Source organism: Orycteropus afer, unplaced genomic scaffold (assembly GCF_000298275.1).
Source record: "Orycteropus afer afer isolate SDZICR_OR568_19922 unplaced genomic scaffold, OryAfe1.0 scaffold00357, whole genome shotgun sequence".
Classification (NCBI taxonomy): domain Eukaryota; kingdom Metazoa; phylum Chordata; class Mammalia; order Tubulidentata; family Orycteropodidae; genus Orycteropus; species Orycteropus afer.
This window is the reverse complement of record NW_006921944.1, coordinates 1,808,895-1,828,087: the sequence shown is the minus strand read 5'-3', so window position 1 is coordinate 1,828,087 and position 19,193 is coordinate 1,808,895. Positions and strand designations below refer to the sequence as shown.

Sequence of the window (19,193 nt, the reverse complement as noted above, 5' to 3'; positions counted from 1 at the left end):
TCTTCAGATTATGTTAGGCTCTACACAATGTACTCCTAATTTCCTTTAATAGGCAGTTAGTGTAATGAGTATGCCATATTAACACAATTAGAAATTAAAATGGTAAGACTGGGTTGAAGTTTTAGTAAGGTTCTGTTACCTCTCATTTATCTCTGCTACTCAAGTGATGGTTTAAAATCAGGAAGGGTTTACATTAGGGTTGTATCCTTTTACCATACTTATTTAATCTGTATGCTGAGCAAATAATCTGCGAAAGTGGAGTATATGAAGAAGAATATAGCACCAGGATTGGAGGAAGACTCATTAACAACCTGGGATATACAGAAGACACAATATTGCTTGATGAAAGTGAAGATGACTTGAAGTACTTACTGATGAAGACTAAAGGCTACAGTCTGCAGTATGGATTACACTTCAGCATAAAACCAGAAAAAAAAAACATTGTCACTATGTTGACGCCAACTCATAGCAACCCTCATTGGGTTTCCATAGTGTTAAATCTTTACAGAAGTAGATCACCCAGTCTTGCTTCTGCAAAGTGGCTGGTGGGTTTGAACCACCAACCTTCTGGTTAGCAGCCAGATGCCTTTAGACACTGTGCTACCAAACCTCTTTAATCAACACACAAAAATGAAAATGCTCACAACTGGACCAATAAACAGCATCATAATAAATGGAGAAAAGATTGAAGTGGTTAAAGATTGAATTATTACTTGGTTCCACAATCAGGACCAATGGGAGCAACAGTCAAGAAATTAGACAATGTACTGCACTGGGCAAATCTGCTACAAAAGACCTCTTTAATGTGCTGAAGAGCAAAGATGTCTCTTTGAAGACTAAGATGCACCTAACCCAAGCCAAGTTATTTTCAATAGCCTCATACATACGTGAAAGCTGGACAGGACAATGAATAAGGAAGACCAGAGAAGAATTGATGGTTTTGAGTTGTGGTGTGGACAAAGTACTGAAAGTACTATGGACTACCAGAAGTATGAACTCAAATATATCCTGGAAGAAGTGCAGATGAAATGCTCCACGGAAGTGAGAATGGCCAGACTTCATCTCACCTATTTTGGTCATGTTGTCAGAAGGGACCATTCCCTGGAGAAGGTTATCACACTTGGGCAAAGTGGAGGGTCAGCATAAAATGGGAAGGCCCTCAATGAGATGGATTGACACAGTTGCTGCAATGATGGGCTCAGGCATAGCAAGGATTTTGAGGGTGGCAGAGGCCCAAGTGGTGTTTCATTCTGTTGTACATAGGTGACTATGAGTTGGAGCTGACTCAATGGCACCTACCAAGAACAACAACTCAAGTGAGAGCTGAATGGGTCCATTTATCCTTAGGTTTAAAATTCTCCTGGAGATTAAGTTTTAACTTTCAGAAATATTGAGCTTAGTTCTTTAGCATCTCACTTCTGACAGCTTCAAACTTTGAGAAGTATATTGAGGGCAGACTGGTTATGTATTTGAAATAGAACCCCTCATTTTCAGTGATTCTATCTCCTAATCTTTGTGATAACCTGAAAGATTTTATTCTGACTTTCAGTAGTTTGATGCATAATTCTTTTGTCTCTTACAGAGCCTCCAAAGTCAACAAACATAACATAACAAAAATTAGTTTTCTGTGCCTCTGCTTATCTTACACCAGAGTATGTCTAGGTCATTTCCAAACTTCAGCCTCCAGCCACACTCAGAAAATGCACCCAGAGAAGTAAGCATTTGTGAATGTCAGCTCATGTGGGAAAGTTATCCACTTTGTAAATCTTAGTCCATCTAGTTCTTGTTGTTGTTCCAACTTTGTCTTTAAAGTTATATTTTAAAAAATTCGTTTGACTTTTAGTGGTTATAGCAATTCTGTTGGCATAGTATGACCTATATTAATTACAAACTTAGGTGTCATTTTATTTTTAAAACTTTATTTTTAATCATGTATTAATTCTTTTTCCCAAAACAATTGAATATTCAAAAAATTATTCATTTCATGCAATCTTCATAGAACAAAATAAATATAGAATAAAGTCATTTCATTTTTGCTTGCTTGTCATGGAAACCAATGAGCCACCCAGGACTGTTTCTTCAATGCAAAGAAAAAGGTAAAATTCATCCTGTTAGGATGTAAGGTGACTCAATGGTGACGGCACATAACAACAACTAATTCCAGAAAGTGGTTCTATAAGTGGCCATGACTCTGGTAGAGACACAAAAACAGGAATTTCTTGGTATTACATTAATAATTCTGAGAAATAATATTGTTATTTCTCCTGTCTCATCTTGAGAAAGTACCTTACAGGTATATGGAGCAAAGATAGTAAATTTAGCCAACATATAATGAAGAAGCAGCATAGAATGTGGCAATGTATCTTATTCTTAGGTCAGTTGGCCTAAGTGTGTGATACATAAACCTTTGAGAGGTATCCCTGGAGAGAGCTGTGATATAGCATAGGTATCACTGGTGAAAACATCAGGAATACTACTGGGAACTACCCTCTCTGGTGGTGCTGACTGAATAATTTACTTTGGCCTATAGGACTTAGGGCGAAGGAGGGAGAAGCAATGAAAAAATAAATCCTGACAACCACATTGTAGTGAATGACAAAGAGGCATATTAGCATCAATTATCAAAAGATTCTGAGGAAATAGGAAGAGAAGGAAGAGCTGAATGAGTCAATAGTTGGTACATATTTAAAGAAGGTAAATATTAGAGGAAAAGAAGCATGATCTTAGGAATGTTCTAACATCTGGAGAAGGTATTAGATGGAACATGAGCTAATTAGGTTCTTTGTACCCCCAGCATTTTGTCTTGTTCGACCACAGATTGAATATTTTGACAGAGATGCAAATTAGCTCATTCATTTCCTGGCCTAGTGGATATTGTCACAGATAGTGTTCTTCAATGCTCTGGGAAGCATTTATTGTTTTCCTCTTTAAAAATATGAAAATAGCTTTTGTTATTACATAAATAATTCATTCTTATCATAAAATGTTTTCTGTGGCTTAGTAAAAACTTCATAATTTTCAATTTCAAGCTTTAATTAGTATTATTTGTTCAGTGTTTGCTTGACATTTTGCCCAAATCCCTGGACAAGGCATGTGCTCTTAGATAGTTGAAATTCATAGATGTATCAATAATTCTATATCTATGCCTGATATTCGAATGCTTAGTCCTGCTCTGCTGATTAGACTATATTAATCTTTAATCTAGTGAACCCTGAGCAGCACTATGCATGTATTTTTGATTTTTAAATACTATGTAGTAGAACACCAGTTTTATTTAATAGAGAATTTAGACAACAACAACAAAAAGAAATTCTTGCACTTTTAAAAATAATTGCCCCTATAACTTCACATCATATTAAAAAGCTAATAAAATTAAATATTTTTATTAATGAAAAATCAAGTATTTTGTATCCTTGGTATACATACCAGAGGAAGCATGAGAACAAATGTTCACTTTGGGTGCAAACTGTTTTCCTTTTAATGTTGCTCTCACCTCCTGGTGCTTTCCTCCCTTTTCCAAATGTTCAGTGCTATAGTTAGTTTTTAGATCTTCATGCAAGATATCCTAGAATCATGCAGTCATCCTCTCCTTCAGTTGTTATCCTTTGTCAAGCAATAGTGCTATTGCCTTTGTGCAGCTGATCATCACTGAAAATAATCGGATCAGCTGACTGGGGAATTATACCTAAGTGTTAGATGGAAAAAAGATGTATCCCTCCAATATTTAACTTAAATATAAAGAGAAGGTATTGTCAATCCAGAAACATCTAGGCACCATCACTGACTTCTCTATATTATTAAAACAACTATCGTTACATACATACATACACCCAGCACACAACACAGACTTCACCTTTTCATTTTTATTGGTAGTACCCTACTAACTTATGCTTATAACATCACTTGTTTGTTTTAATTGTTTTTCTCATTTCTCACCTAAAATTCATTTTATGATCCAGATTAGGGATCTAGATCTATGAAAATTTTTTATAAAGGGACAGATAGTAAATACTTTTGGCCTTGGAAGTCATATGATACTAGATGTCATTATAGACAACACACATTAAATGGCCCTGTCTATGTCCAATAGAATTTTATTTATTTAAACAGTTTTTGGGCCAGATTTTGGCCATGGGTAATAGTGTGATGAGCCCTGGTGTAGAGAGTCTTCCTGTTTCTAGCTCTTCCTTGTTGTTGTTGTTGTTAGGTGCCATTGAGTCATTTCTGACTCATAGCGACCCCATGCACAGCAGAATGAAACACTGCCCGATTCCATGCCAGCTCCATGATCTTTGCTGTACTTGGGCCCATTGTCACAGCCACCATGTCAATCCATCTTGTAGAAGACCTTCCCCTCTTTCATTGATCCTCCACCTTACCAAGCATGACATCCTTCTCCAGGGAATGGTCCCCTCTGACAACATGACCAAAATAGGTGAGATGAAGTCTGGCCATCCTCACTTCCAAGAAGCATCTCAGCTGTACTTTCTCCAGGACATATCTGGAGAAAGCAGTCCACGGTTTTTGGGCTCAAGTTTAGTAAGAATCATGGAGCTGGCTCAGGACTGGGTGGTGTTTCGTTCTAGCGTGCATAGGGTAGCTATGAGTCGGAGATGACTCAAGGCACTTAACAACAATATATTTGTTGTCTATTGATATGTAAGAATATGCTTGGCATTTCTCAAAATGAAAGAACTGAATAATAAAAAAAACTCAAGACATGAATTGTAATATTTAAATATTTTATGGGGAAAATTCTTAATAATGTAAGAAGCATACAAAGAGGATGGAAAGAATACAAAGACTTGCAAAAAAGAACTGTTCAACATTCAACCATTTCAGGAGGTAGCATATGATCAAGAACAGATAATATTAAAAGATAAAGTCCAACCTGTACTGAAGCACTGAAGGAAAACAAGACTCTAGGAATTGATGAAATACCAACTAAGATGTTTCAACAAAAGGATGCAATACTAGAAGTGCTCACTCATCTATGCCAAGAAATTTGGAAGACAGTTACCTGCCCAACATATAGAAAGAGATCCATATTTGTGCCTGTTTCAAAAAAGGTGATTCCACAGAATGCAGAAATTATAAAACAATATTATTAATATTACAGGCAAGTAAAATTTTCCTGAAGGTAAGTAAAAAATGATTGTAGCAATATATTGACAAGGAATTGTCAGAAATTCAAGCCGAGTTCAGAAGAGGACATGAAATGAAAGATATTATTTCCTACATCAGAAGGAGCTTGGATAAAAGCAGAAAATACCTGAAAAAAATGCTTACTTGTGTTTTATTCACTATGCATATGTATCAAACTGTGTGGATCATAACAAACTATGGCAAACATTGAAAAGAATGGGAATTCCAGAACACTTATTTGTGCTCATGTAAAACCTGTACATAGACAGAGAGACAATCATTCAAATAGAATAAGGGGACACTACATGGTTTAAAATCAGGAAAGGTGTGCATCAGAATTGTATCCTTTCATCATACTTATTCAATCTGTATTCTGAGAAAATTATCTGAGAAGCTGAATTATATGAAAAAGAACATGGAATCAGGATTGAAGGAAGACTCATTAACAACCATGCTTGCTGAAGGAGGACTTGAAGCAGTTACTGATGAAGATCAAAGACTATATAGCATTCAATACAGATTACACATCAATATAAAGAAAATAAAAATCTTCACAACTGGACCAATAAGCAACCTCATGATACATGGAGAAAAGATTGAAGTCATCAAGGATTTTATTTTACTTGGATTCGCAATCAATGCCAATGGAAACAGTAGTCAAGAAATCAAATGACATATTGCACTGGGCAAATCTGGAAAAAAAAAAAAAAAACCTTTAAAGTATTAAAAATCAAAGATGTCACTTTGAGGACTAGCATGTGCCTGACACAAGCCATGGTATTATCGATCACCTCATATACATGCACATACTGTTCAATGAATAAGGAAGATTCAAGAAGAATTGATTCCTTTTAATTATTGTGTTGGTGAAGAACATTAAATATACTGCAGACCACCAGAAGCATGCACAAATCTCTCTTGGAAGAAGTACAGCCAAATGCTCTTTAGAAGTGAGGATGGCGAGATGTCATCTCATGTACTTTGGACATATTATCAGGAGAGACCAGTCCTGGAAAAGGACATCATTTTTGGTGAAGTACAAGAAAACCAAACTCACTGCCATTGAGTCGATTGAACTCATAGCGACCACTTCTTGGGTTTCCAAGGCTTAATCTTATGGAAGTAGATTGCCCAATCTTCCTTCTGAGGAGTGGCTGATGGATTTGAACTGCCAGCCTTCTGATTAGCAGGCACATTCCTTAGGCACTGCACCACCAGAGCTCCCATTGGTGAACTACAAAGTCAGCAAAAAAGAGGATCCTCAATGAGATGGATTAACAATGGCTGCAGTAATGAGCTCAAAGAGCAACAATTGTGAAGATGGTGCACAACTGGGCAGTGTTAAGCTCTGTTGTACATAGGGTCACTATGAGTCAGAACCAACTTGCCAGCACTGAACAATAACACTTGTATGTAACAAGTTATATCAAACTTTAGCAGCTTAAAGCAACACACATTTGTTATCTCACAGTGTTTGTTGCCTAGGAATCCTGGTTCAGCTGTTTCCTGTCTCTTGCTCTCTCACAAGGCTGCTCTCCATCAAGGCACATCTGGGAAGTGGTCACTTATAAGTTCACTTGGTTGGTTATTGGCAGGATTTAGTTTGTAGTGTTTAATGTACTGAGGAGCCCATTGTCTCAAGACCTCTCCATAAAGAATCCCATAACATGGTAGCTGTCTTTATCTTAGTATGGAGTGGGCAAAGAGAGTGCCAGCAAGAGAGAGAAAGTGCCAGAAAAAGAGAGAGAGTGCTAACAAGGTGAAAGTCACAATCTTTAGTAACCTAATCATGGAAATGACACCCCATCACTTCTGGCATATTCTGTTCATTGGAAGCAAGACATTAGGTCCAGCTAACACTTAAGGAGAGGGGATTACATAAGGTTAGTGTCAGGAAGTAGGATCACTGGGAGCCATGTCAGAAGCTGCCCCCCATCCGTCTTAGATTACTATCAATGATATCTTCCACTGTTATGATTCTTTCTTTAAATACTTAAAATGAAGCTCTATCACCTACAGCAGAGGTCTGTATGGTTTTTTATCCTGCTGCCCAACTCCATAGCTATATTGGTAAAAGTAGCAGATTGTCTTTCTTCTGTACCATCCCACTCCCACATGATTTATGCCTACAATATAGAGATACAGTGTCTTTGTTTGTGCCAAAATCAGACTCCTTGGAGTATATAGATATATATTATTATTAATATGCATGTGACTATCTTACTCATTCTAGAAAACCATTCAATTTTCCCCTTACCCTGTTCTCAATTCTCAGGATTGGTAATTCTTTCTACACCCAATCTCTACTTCTCATTGTCACTTAGGTTTCTGTAACAATACCTCCTCTCTATACTTTTCATTCTTCTCCTTTTCACAATGTCATTTTCTCCACTCCCATGTAAATTCAAGTGAAAGAGGCCTTATCTAAACATTTTCTGCTGATGATTGCTCTTCTTGATCAATTCTTCTTGACTACTCACATAAGTTATAGTTTCCAGCTTTTTTCAGTTATGTTCCTTAGTTGGAACTCAAAGGATAATTCTACACCAAAGAGGATTTTCTTTTCCATTATGTCCACAGTGAGGTGGGAGTGTTAATAATTCTGGAAGTCTGTTCTAAGGATTTCTAAGATTTTAGTACTTGAATACCTCTATCTATCTTTGGATACTTATTTATAATGTTTGTTTATATGGTGAGACACGTGAGAGCCAGAACTCAACAAGATTGTCTTGTATTTCCAGGTCTTGCAAGTTTCCCATCTTTTTTTTTTTTTTTTAATTGTGATTTGGGTGAAGATTTACAGATCAAATTCATTTTTCATACAGCAGTTCACATACACTTTGTCTCATGACATTGACTACAATTTACCCCACTGCAACAGCTCTCCTCCCATTTCCTTCTAATAGTTACCTCTTCCCCGTGTTCATCCCTCCATGCACTCCTGCCCCCTGAGCTGTTGCTCTGGACATAAACAACCCTTCTTTTTCCCATAATTGTTCTCTCCAAGGAGTGTATCTACCTCAGGTAAATGTTCAGCTCATACGCCTGTCTTTTGTTTGGCTGGAAAGCCACAGATGTGGGTTCAATTCCAGACCTAATGTCTAGGGTCCATAGTCTCAGTGGTTCCACCAGGCTCTATCAGACCAGCAAACCTAGTCCCCCACTTTTTTTTTTTATCCAAATGATTTTGAGTTTTGTTCCACATTGTTCTCCTTCTCTATCCAGGATCTCCTACATAGATCCCCCTGCAAGTTGTTGACAGTGGTAGCTGGACACCTTCTAGTTCTTCTGGTCTCATAGTCATATAGGCTGTGGATCACATGGTGTACCAGTCACCAGGACTAATTGTTTCCATGAGTCTTTGGTTTTATTAAGTTTTCCATCTTTGACACAGTACAATCTTATCACTATTCCATCACTTGTTTTTGTAGAAAATATTTGAGTTTTCCTTCTTTGACAGGTTTCATCTTACTCAGGTTACATTGGTACAGGTTACATACTGTATTTACTTTTGAGATTTCAATTTTAAATGAATAGTTATTCTTTATTAAGCCACCATGTTCTAGGAACCAGACACACACAGTTGAATAACAACAAAGACTTAAACCTTGAGTACTTTCAGGTATTACTGTAACTATATGCAAGCACAATGTCATTCATCTTTAAAAATGACAGTTTGAGGCCTGTTTACTGAATAAATATGGCTTTCTTGGGAAAGGTACACATAAATAAGGTTAACAGTTTATTTAAAACAAAATTAAGGAAACTATTTGGTAATTTATGTTATGAGTTAATTTTTAAAAGACCTCTATTTCTTACATATATAATTATAAGGAAAATATGTAAATTATATTTAAGTTTTATTCATAGAAACAGTATAAGGTTTCATAAATTCTGTCACTAAACTTTGCTGACCTTTACATACTCAATTTTTCCCCTTGTTTACAATCTGACTGAGTAGTAAAGGTGTAGCCATTAACCAATCAGAATGAACCTGAAAAGGTCAGTATATTACATAGTGTATTTGCTTTTCAAAAAAAAAAAAAAAAAATGTATAAGGCATTCAAATTCTGGCACATTTCTGCAAAACAAAACTTGTAAAATAAATTCATGGTGACATAAATGAGACCCAGGTTCCTGGTAAAACTTGTAATAAACATGAGAAGGAAGTCCAATTGCCTGTCTTTCTGATTTAATTTTCATATTTTAAAGTCAATCTCTAAAATTCTAATAACTTAGACATAGGAAGTACTCCAGCTAAAAAAATGTCATAAAGTATAACAATCTTGCAAATGTTGTCCAGGCTGCAAATTTCAAATTGAGAATAACTTAGTATTCACAGATTAACACATGCAAATATTTTGTAACTATATGTGTATGCTAATAAATTCTATTATGGCAACTGTCAATTATATTTATCAGTCAATTGTAAAATTGTAAAGAAGTAACACTATAACCAGCCAATTGTAAATAAGTGATAATTATAGGATAGAATATTTTGATCTTGTAAGTTATCTCAACGTATATTCAAAGGAGATCAGTATCAGAGGCTAAGTATTTCTTCTCTGGATGCTCAACTTGACTATAGTATATAGAGTGTCTATACATTTTGCATTGTCAGCATGTGAAAGCAAAACAGGAAAATAAACCATGTTTCAAAACATTTTTAAGTATTGTTTTTCTTTCTGTATGATGCTTTAAATATCAATAAGAGCTGAAAACAAAAAGACTTGTCCATATTAGGAAAATAGGTAAGAAATAAAACTAGTTGGTTAAAAATAGAAAAAAAAAAAAAAATAGCACTGACCTATTGATTAGGAGAAGGCCAAGAGCAAAGATGTCTGGTAACATTACAGAGAGCAATAATAGAAGCAAGTGATGTGGTTTCTGTTCTGGATGGAAGGTGAGGTTTCAGAGAAAAAGCTGCCCACATGGCCTACAGAGAAGTTATGAGAAGTTGGAGAAACTATGAGAAAAAGCAAATATGATGATTTGGGAAGGAAACCACATACAGAAGATCTGTTCTAAGGTGTTAGGATAAGCACCTAATTAAGCAACAGCAAGCTGACGCAAGAGGAGGCAGATTTGCTGCTACATTTTCACAGTTCTCTGGTACTGAGAGAAAACTGAAGGCAGTGCTCTTCAGAAGTTTCAGGCTTCCAGGCCCCTAAGAGGCCAAGGAAACTGTGGCTATTAAAGCAAACTGGCCAACAGATCAAGAAAGAGCATGATTTTTAAACCCAGAAAACTCTACTGTGTGCCCCAGGTTAAGTTGTCATCCTGAAGACAAAGGCTACTTCAAAATATCTAAGCTTCATGTTTCTCCAAGTATGCTGATGTGTTTGAAAAACTACTGTGGAAGAGTAACTCAACTTCATCTGCATTTGTGAAGCTATTTTAGTAGGAGCTCTGGTGGTGTAGTACCCAAGGCTTTTGACTGCTAACCAGAAGGTTGGTGGTTCAAACCCACTGACACTCTGTGGAAAGAAGATTGGGGAATCTACTTTCATAAAGATTTACTGCTTTAGAAACCCAAATTGGATCGCTATGAGTCAGAATTGACTCGATGGTAGTGGGTTTGTTTTTTATTTTTGGTTATATTTCTGTAGATTATATGATGGCTCTAAATATTGTAGTTATTATCCAATCAATGTCATAAAGACTCTACCTGTGTCATTTGCTGCAAATAACTTCTAATAGAGACTTTACACTATGGCATTGATTTGATTTGTTAAACAAGGTAATTAGGTCAAAATAAAATTACTTCCTGGGATAGTTAATTTTATGTGTCAACTTGAATAGGTTATAGTGCCAGTTGTTTGGTCAAACACTAGTCTAGATGTTACTGTAAAAGTATTTTGTTGTTATGGTTCACATTTGCAATGAATTGACTTCAAGGAGTAATTGTTCCCATGTACAACAGAAGGAAATATTTTCTGGCTCTGTGCCATCTTAATGGTCATTGGTATGCCCTAGTCCATTGTGGTCATTGTGCATTTTGAGTGCCTTCCAATATAGGGGGATCATCCTGCAGCACTATATAGAGCAACCATCTGCTGTGATCCATAGGCTTTTTTTTTTTTTTTTTTTGACTAATTTTTGAAAGTAGACCACCAGGCCTTTTTTCCTAGTCTATCTTAGTTGGGAAGTTCCACTGAAACCTGTCTACATGGGTCACCGTGCTAATATTTGAAATACTGGTGGCATAGATTCCAGCATCATAGAAACATGCAAGCCATCACAGTATGACAAATATATAGATGGATGATGAACTCCTTACTCTAAAGAGATCACCTTCAATAATGTGGGTGGCCTGATGCAATTAGATAAATGCCTTAAGAGGGAAAACTATTTATGAGAGGAGAAGGATTCTCTTCAGCAAAGCAATATAGTATAGATATCATGGAAGAATTTCCAGCTACCCTGGCCTGTAGATTTTGTATGTGCCAGCCCCCCACAATCGTGTTAATTCCTTAAAACAAATTATCTATCTATCTATCTATCTATCTATCTATCATCTATCTCTTATTGATTATGTAAATAGTGATAAAAATAAAAACTCAAGACAATTATGTGGTATGGAATGATAAGGTGAATATTTGATTATGCACTAAATTCTTCAACCAACTTTAAGTTGCATTATCTGTCATCAGAGGTACAAGTTTCAGATAGTATGATAGTAAAAAGAGCCCACCTCATGCATTCTATCAACAGCAGATATTTGATGCTGAATATAACAGTTGAACAAGGAGCTGTGCATTTCCATCTGACCTCCTGGTTTTGATACAGGGACAGGAATGTTTAATTCCCCTACTGGATCCAAACCAAACCAAACTCACTGCCGTTGAGTTAATCCTGACTTAAAGTGACCCCTCCTTGGGTTTCTGAGGTGGTGTCACTATGGAAGGAGATTGCCCAACCTTCCTTCCAAGGAGCGTTTGGTGAGTTTGAACCACCACCCTTCTGGTTAGCAGTCAAATGCTTTCGGCACTGTAGTACCAGAGTTCCTTCCAATTGGATAGGAAGGCTCAAAAATCACTCTACCCATATATCCAAATGATCTGCAGTTATAACTTCCCTCTATAAAGGAATAACTGTTCATAAAATAATCTGACACATGAAAAGAAGGTAAAACATGACTGGGTAAACTTCTGATGATTTAATAGAACAAGCCACCTGAGTTAGCACTTGGTGTTATTGTTAAATGCCATGACGGCAATTTCAACTCACAGTGGCCCCATGTGACAAGGTAGAATGGCCCAATAGAGTTTTCTAGGCTGTACTCTTTATGGAGCAGATTACCAGATCTTTCTCTCATGGAGCAACTATGTGGGTTAGAACCATCAACCTTTTGTTTAGCAGCCGGACACTTAATTATTTTGCCACCAGGTTCCTTGAGTAATCTTTAGGTACATATATTTTTTTTTAAAACTTGTTATGCAATTTTACTAAAGGCCATACCATACACTGTTAAGTGAAATGCTAACTTGCAGAAGTTGCAAATTCTTTTTGTGTTGTTGAGTTGCAATTGATAATCTGATTGAAAAAAACAAACTCAAAAGATTTTGTTTCACTTTCCTGAATGATATTAAACTCATTGCTGTGGAGTTGATGCAACTCATAGCGACCCCTCCTTGGGTTTCCAAGGCAGTATCTCTACAGAAGTAGATTGCCCAGTCATCCTTCCCAGGAGTGGGTTTGAACTGGTGGGTTTGAACTGCCAGTTGTCTGGTTAGCAGTCAAATGGCTTAGGCACTATGCTCCCAGAGCTTCCTGAATGATATTAATCATATTTAAAACTAACATTCAAATAATACTGCAGCTTTCCTTCTTTCAATGACTGTAATTCCAGTCTCTGGTATTCTTTCTCAAAGCTTTATTATGCTGCTTGTTTCCTCATTGAGGAATTAAATAAAGCTTTCACAATTCTTTATTTTACACTAATTTTAGAGTCATATTATTTTTCTTCTTAAAAATTATACTTTGACGTAACACATTGATGAAAACAAAGATCCACCTCAGAAAAAATATCGCTTATCATAGATAGGATCTTTTTGGTGGGAAATGAGAGAAATTCAAAATTATCTAAAGTCTCCTTAAAGGGGGGGATTATTGTTGGATCTTTTGATGAGTAAGTCAAAAGAAGGGATAAATCAAACACTCTCTTGATCTAGTTCCTTAGAAATGTTATGAAGAGTCTTTTCTACTTTTCAATAAAGATTTCCTCTGTATTTTTTTTTTTTTTCAAGTCTACTGTCCCCAAGAAGTAGCAGGGTAATCCAGAACTTCCATCCTTATCAGCTTCCAGTTTAGCCACAAAAACAGAGCGAACTTATTTATCATTGATCCACATCCACTGTGGTCTTGCTCATGAGTGTGACTTTGAGTTTATTCTTATTACTGAAGCATTTACTGACACTCTGAACTTCCCACCTTTGGATCATCTTTCCATCCTGGAGCCACTTATGGGATCAATTGACTTAAATATGTCAGCTGAGAGTTGCACAGGAATGTTCACAGAAGATGAATAAAAGGTGCCATCAACAAAAGAATCAACAAATTAATGAGCAAAAGAAAGAACAAAACACAAGAAATGAAGAAAGAGGTATACTTTATAATAGTAAAGGACACAATCCATGAAGTTAGGAAAAAGGCAAATAACAGCAACCTATAGTAGCAAATAAAAATAAAATAAAATAATTATGTTACGTATACACCCAATGGAATTGGAATACTGTGCAATGTTAAACAATAATGAAGAATTTGTGAAACACTGCATAATGTGAATGAACCCAGAGGTCATGATGCTGAATGAAATAAGACAATCGCAAAAGGACAAATAATGTATGAGTTCACTATTATTAACAGTCAAGGAAAGTTTACATACAGAAAGAAACATTATTTGATGGTTAACAGTGATGGGAAGGGAGGAAAGGGAAAATCACCAATTAGGTAAGTCCAAAACCAAAAACCAAACCCAGTTCTGTGGAGTCAATTCCAATTCATATTGACTCCCATTGGTCTTACGAGTGGGTAAATCTTTACATAAGTAGATTGCCCCGTCTTCCTTCCGTTGAGTGGCTGGTGGATTTCAGTTGCCAACCTTTTTGGTTAATAGTTAAATGGGTTAGGCACTGCACTGCTAGAACTCCTTAACTAGATAAAAGACATGTATTAATTTGGGTGAAGGGAAATGCAATATACCAACAATGGGTGATCAGCACAGTTTCACTAAGGAAAAGGAAGACATGGAGAGGTATACAAGAGTTACAGACAACAAAGGTGAATGATATTGCATGCACAATCCTGCATCATCAGTAATAAAAAACATTAATCTACAAGTGTATACAGAGGTACACAGGCAAGATGATCAGGTATGGGTAGGTGCAGTGTAGTAAACTACTTAGTGTGGCTTTTCTACCCATAAGTCTTTGTAAACTCCAAGGTGGGATTTGCTATGAGCAACTGAGGAGATCCTGATTGCTAAAGTTGTCCACCTGGAGTATTTCTGTTGGAAGTGGCACAAAACAATGTTCTGGGAGGTTTCCATTCTCTCTCAGGTGCTTAGAGTTCTGATGCTGTGATTGGCTAGTTTGGCCACTCTGCCAGGCTCAAAAGGAGGCCTCCTAGAGGAAGAACTCTCTCTTACTGCTGGTTGAGGAAGACGTGCTGCTGAAAGAGACACGCACAGCTGGGAAAGAGATGCAAGAGACTCACATTGCTGAATAAGACACCAAGAGACATGCACTGCTGGGGGAGAGACTGTGAGAGACTTGGCTGAGAGATGGTGGGCTGGGAGAGAGACTGAGCATTTTTTTCCTGAACTTGAATTGTAGCCTGGTGCTTCCCTAATAAACCCGTAATCTGTGAGTTCTGCGTGGCCAATGCAGCGAATTATTGTACCCAGGAGAGAGGTGGTTGGTGCTCTGGGAGGAAGGTTGGAGAAAGGGCTGGAGGGAGGCAGTATGTCTGGCCTCGCAGGAATAGGTCTTGGACTATTGATGGTGATTCTGTCTTCCTCTTGTGGGATTGGAGGAGGTCAGAACATGTGGCCTCCTTGCCCTTTTTGCAATAGGTGAATAACACAATACCCACAACCATATATAGGTTTGGTAGACAATATTTCTACATATGTATTTGTATGTTCTATGAAAATGTCCACATATATAGTAGAATAAATAGCGGACAAAGTTATGGAAGTTTTTAGCCATGAGTCATTTCTCCTCGAGGTTCAGAATCATAGTCACAGCGGACACCAAGGTCAATTGGCATAACACTGTCCATAAAGACAATGTTCTACATCCTACTTTGGTGAGTAGGGACTGGGGTCTTAAAAGCTGGTGAGCAGCTATGTAATGTGCAGTTATTGGTCTCTCCTTATCTGGAACAAAGAAGAGTGAAGAAAATCAAAGACACAGGGAAACAATTAGTCCAAGGAAATAATGAACTTCATCCTCCATTACTCTGAGGCCAGGACAACTAGCTGCCACTGGCTACCACTGCTGACAAGTCTGAAAGGGATCACAAAGAAGGTCCTTGTCAGAGTGGGATATAAATGTGGAAAAAACTCAAAATAATAAAAAGACCAGGCTTACTGCTCTGATAGAGACTATTGGAACCCCTAAGACTGTGGTGTTGGGTCACCCTGCAGGCCTGGAACTGAACTCACTCCAAAGGTTAATTTTCAGCCAAACAACAGAGAAGCCTGTGGGGTGATCAATAACACAAGGGAGTTACGTACTCTTTAGAACAATCAATCATACTCAATCAAAAGGGCAGTAATTGCCCAGGGATAGATAAAGCTCAGAAGTCAGGAAGGGATAAGAAAAGAGGATGGATAAAAACTGTAAATAGAAGGAGGAAGTGGGAAGTGGGCTGTTACATTGCAGAGACTGCATGTAATGTTACAAAATAGAATGTGTATGAACAGTTGAATAGAAAACTAATTTACTCTGTAAACTTTCAATGAAATCACAATCAAAAGTAAAAGGGGGGAAAAAAAAAGAAGACAAAGCCAAGATAGCACAAATAAAGAAAACTGTAATTCTATTTAATAATTTAATGGATATAAATAATTTCATATGTTAAAAAAAAAAAAAAAAAGATAACACAGCTTGTCCCACATGACTCTTTAAGATGGTTACATTGCTAGGTTTACCAATCTGAAAAATCTCTACCCACTCCCTAGCATTCTCTTATCCCCTAATCATATAAGATGTATTAAGTTTACATCATAGTATTTAAGTAGTATTAATTTATATCACAGTATTTAAGTTACAGCACATCAAAGAAATGAGTGAGCATCACCCAAGAGCTATGCATCCTCTTTTCAAGAAACAGTGTGTTTTTGATGGGATACAAGATAGTATATAATGTTACACAGATGTAAGACTTTATTACTGTATTTATTTGGAGGTTATGTATGATTTAAGAAGTGTATGGCTGCCAAATTGACAAGGGGTGGACTGTGATAACTAAATATATGTGTCAACTTGGATAGGCTATGATGCCATGTTTGGTTAAACACTGGTTTATATATTATTTTGGAAGTATTATTTTGTTGATGTGATTCACAGTTATAATCAGTTCACTCTTTGTAAAGGTGATTACTCTTGATTATATGAGTGAGCCTCATCCAATCAGTTGAAGGCCTTAAGAGTAAAAACAGGTTTCAGAGAAAGATTTTTCCCTAAGACTACGAGACAGCTATCCTGTTAGAGTTTCCAATTTGGCTGCGCTGTACATTTAAGACTTAAGGCTGCCGTCCTTGTGGTATATTCTTGTCAGAGTGGCACTAGTTAACCAAAACAATGTCCATGGAAGCAGCAGTCAAGAAAGAAAACAGCATATATTGCATTGAGAAAATCTGCTGCCAAAAATGTAAAGTATTAAATATATAAAGTATTAAATAATAAAGATGTCACCTTGAGGACTAAGCTACTCTTGACTCATGTAGTAGTATTTTCAATTACCTCATATGTACACCAAAGCTTGACAATGAATAAGGAAGACCAAATACTTGATGCTTTTGAATTATGGTGTTTTTGAAGAATATTGAATAAGCCATAGACTGTCAGAATATAAACATATCTATCTGCCTTGGAAGAAGTATAGTTGGAATGCTTATCAGAAGTGAGGATGGTGAGACTGTGTCTCACATTCTTTGGATATGTTATCAGGAGGGACCAGTCCCTGGAGAAGGGCATTATACTTGGTAAAGTAGAGAGTCAGCTAAAAAGAGGAAGACCTTCAATGTGACGGATTGACATAGTGGCTGCAAAAATAGGTTCTAATGAAGTAACAGTTATGAAGATGGCAAAGAACCAGGCACTGCTTCATTCTGTTGTATATATAACTATTTCACATTATGTTGTATATACACATGTATATGTATGTATATATGTAAATATATATACCCACTCTACTTATTGACATGGTTGGTTCCAAAGACCAGGTAATTATGCAAAACAGCATTATGCAAAAGTGGGGGATGATCACATCAGATCACAAAATGGAGGATGACTATATCATTACATAACTGCTAAATTACATCATTACACAACTGGCAAATTACATCAGACAAACATATGATTTACTATTCCAGGAATGACAAATTGAACAGGCCTGGCCTGGCATTCATAGTCACATCTATGATCAGACTCCACAGCAGTGGTTGTTCTTTTACAGGAGAACAGGAGTTTATTCTTTTACAGTATGGAGGCTATAGGTCTGAGTTCAAAGTGCTAAGCTCTACAGGCTGGATGAAAGTCCCTCAGCTCTGCCTCTTGCTCCCAGCCCACTAAAGCTAGAGGTGACTCTTCACTCAGGCAGCTGCTGGCTGCTGAGGCTGACAAACCCAAGATCGAAAAGTGAAAAGACACAGTCCCAATATTACCAAACCACAAAGCAGGCCATTGATTCAAGGCCATTGAAAGTCCCAAGATTGGCAGAAATGAAATAGACCAATTATTTTTGGTACAATGACTCTGTGTATTCCTTCCATCTTCTTTTGGTGTTTTCTCAATCAATATTTTACCCATAGAATCTTTCAATATTGCAACTAAAGACCTGAATTTTTCTTCAGTTCTTTCAGCTTGAGAAACATGGAAAGTGTTTTTCCCTTTTGTTTTTCTAACTCCAAGTCTTTGCACATTTCATTATAATAATTGACTTGGTCTTCTTGAGCTGCTCTTTGAAATCTTCTGCTCAACTCCTTTATCTTGTCATTTCTTGTATTTGCTTTAGCTAATCTCCTTTTAAGACCAAGTTTCAGAGTCTTTTCTGACATCCATTTTGGTCTTTTCTTCCATTCCTGTCATTTTGATGGTCTTTTGCTTTCTTCATATATGATATTTTTGATGTCATCCCAAAATTTGTCTGGTTTTCAGTTATTGATATTCAATGGTTTTCAATCATTGATGTTCAATGCATCAAATCTATTCTTCATATGGTCTTGAAATTCAAATGGGATATAACCCAGATCATATTTTGGCTCCCATGGATATGTTTTAATTGTCTTTATCTTAAACTTGAACTTTCATATGAGCACTTCATGGTCTATTCCAGCCAGCTCAGCTGGTCAGCTCCTGGCTTTGTTTTGTCTGAAGATTTTGAGCTTCTCCATCACTTCTTTCCACAGTAGATCCAATTCCTGTGCATTCCATCTGGTGAGGTCCATGTGTATAGCTACCATTTATGTTGTTAAAAAAAGATATTGACAATGAATAAGTCATTGGTATTGCAAATTTCTGTCATGTGATCTCTGGCATTATTTCTATCAGCAAGGCCATATTTTCCAACTACTACATATTTTCCAGCCACTCTTCAGAAGGAAGATTGGGCAATCTACTTCCATAGTGATAATGCCTTGGAAACCCAAGGAGGGGTCACTATGAGTCAGATCTGACATGACGGCAGTGAGTTTATTTATTTTTTTAATAGTTATTAATATAATCTTGTTTAGGAATAGTGTTTCTCTGTTGTGGTAATGGGATTATATCAATATAGAGTGTGTCTTAAAGCTAATTATTTTTGAAATATAAAATGAG

General features: G+C 36.7%; 1 protein-coding gene across 1 annotated transcript in view; it reads right to left on the bottom strand.

Moving 5' to 3' along the window:
* GPC5 (glypican 5) overlaps nucleotides 1-19,193 on the bottom strand; it is a 1,212,227-nt gene that overhangs the window by 38,829 nt on the left and 1,154,205 nt on the right. The window contains exon 10 of the mRNA XM_007952748.1: nucleotides 5,273-5,288. Within this exon, the coding sequence (XP_007950939.1) occupies nucleotides 5,273-5,288 (16 nt within the window). The remainder of the gene's footprint in view (nucleotides 1-5,272; nucleotides 5,289-19,193) is intronic.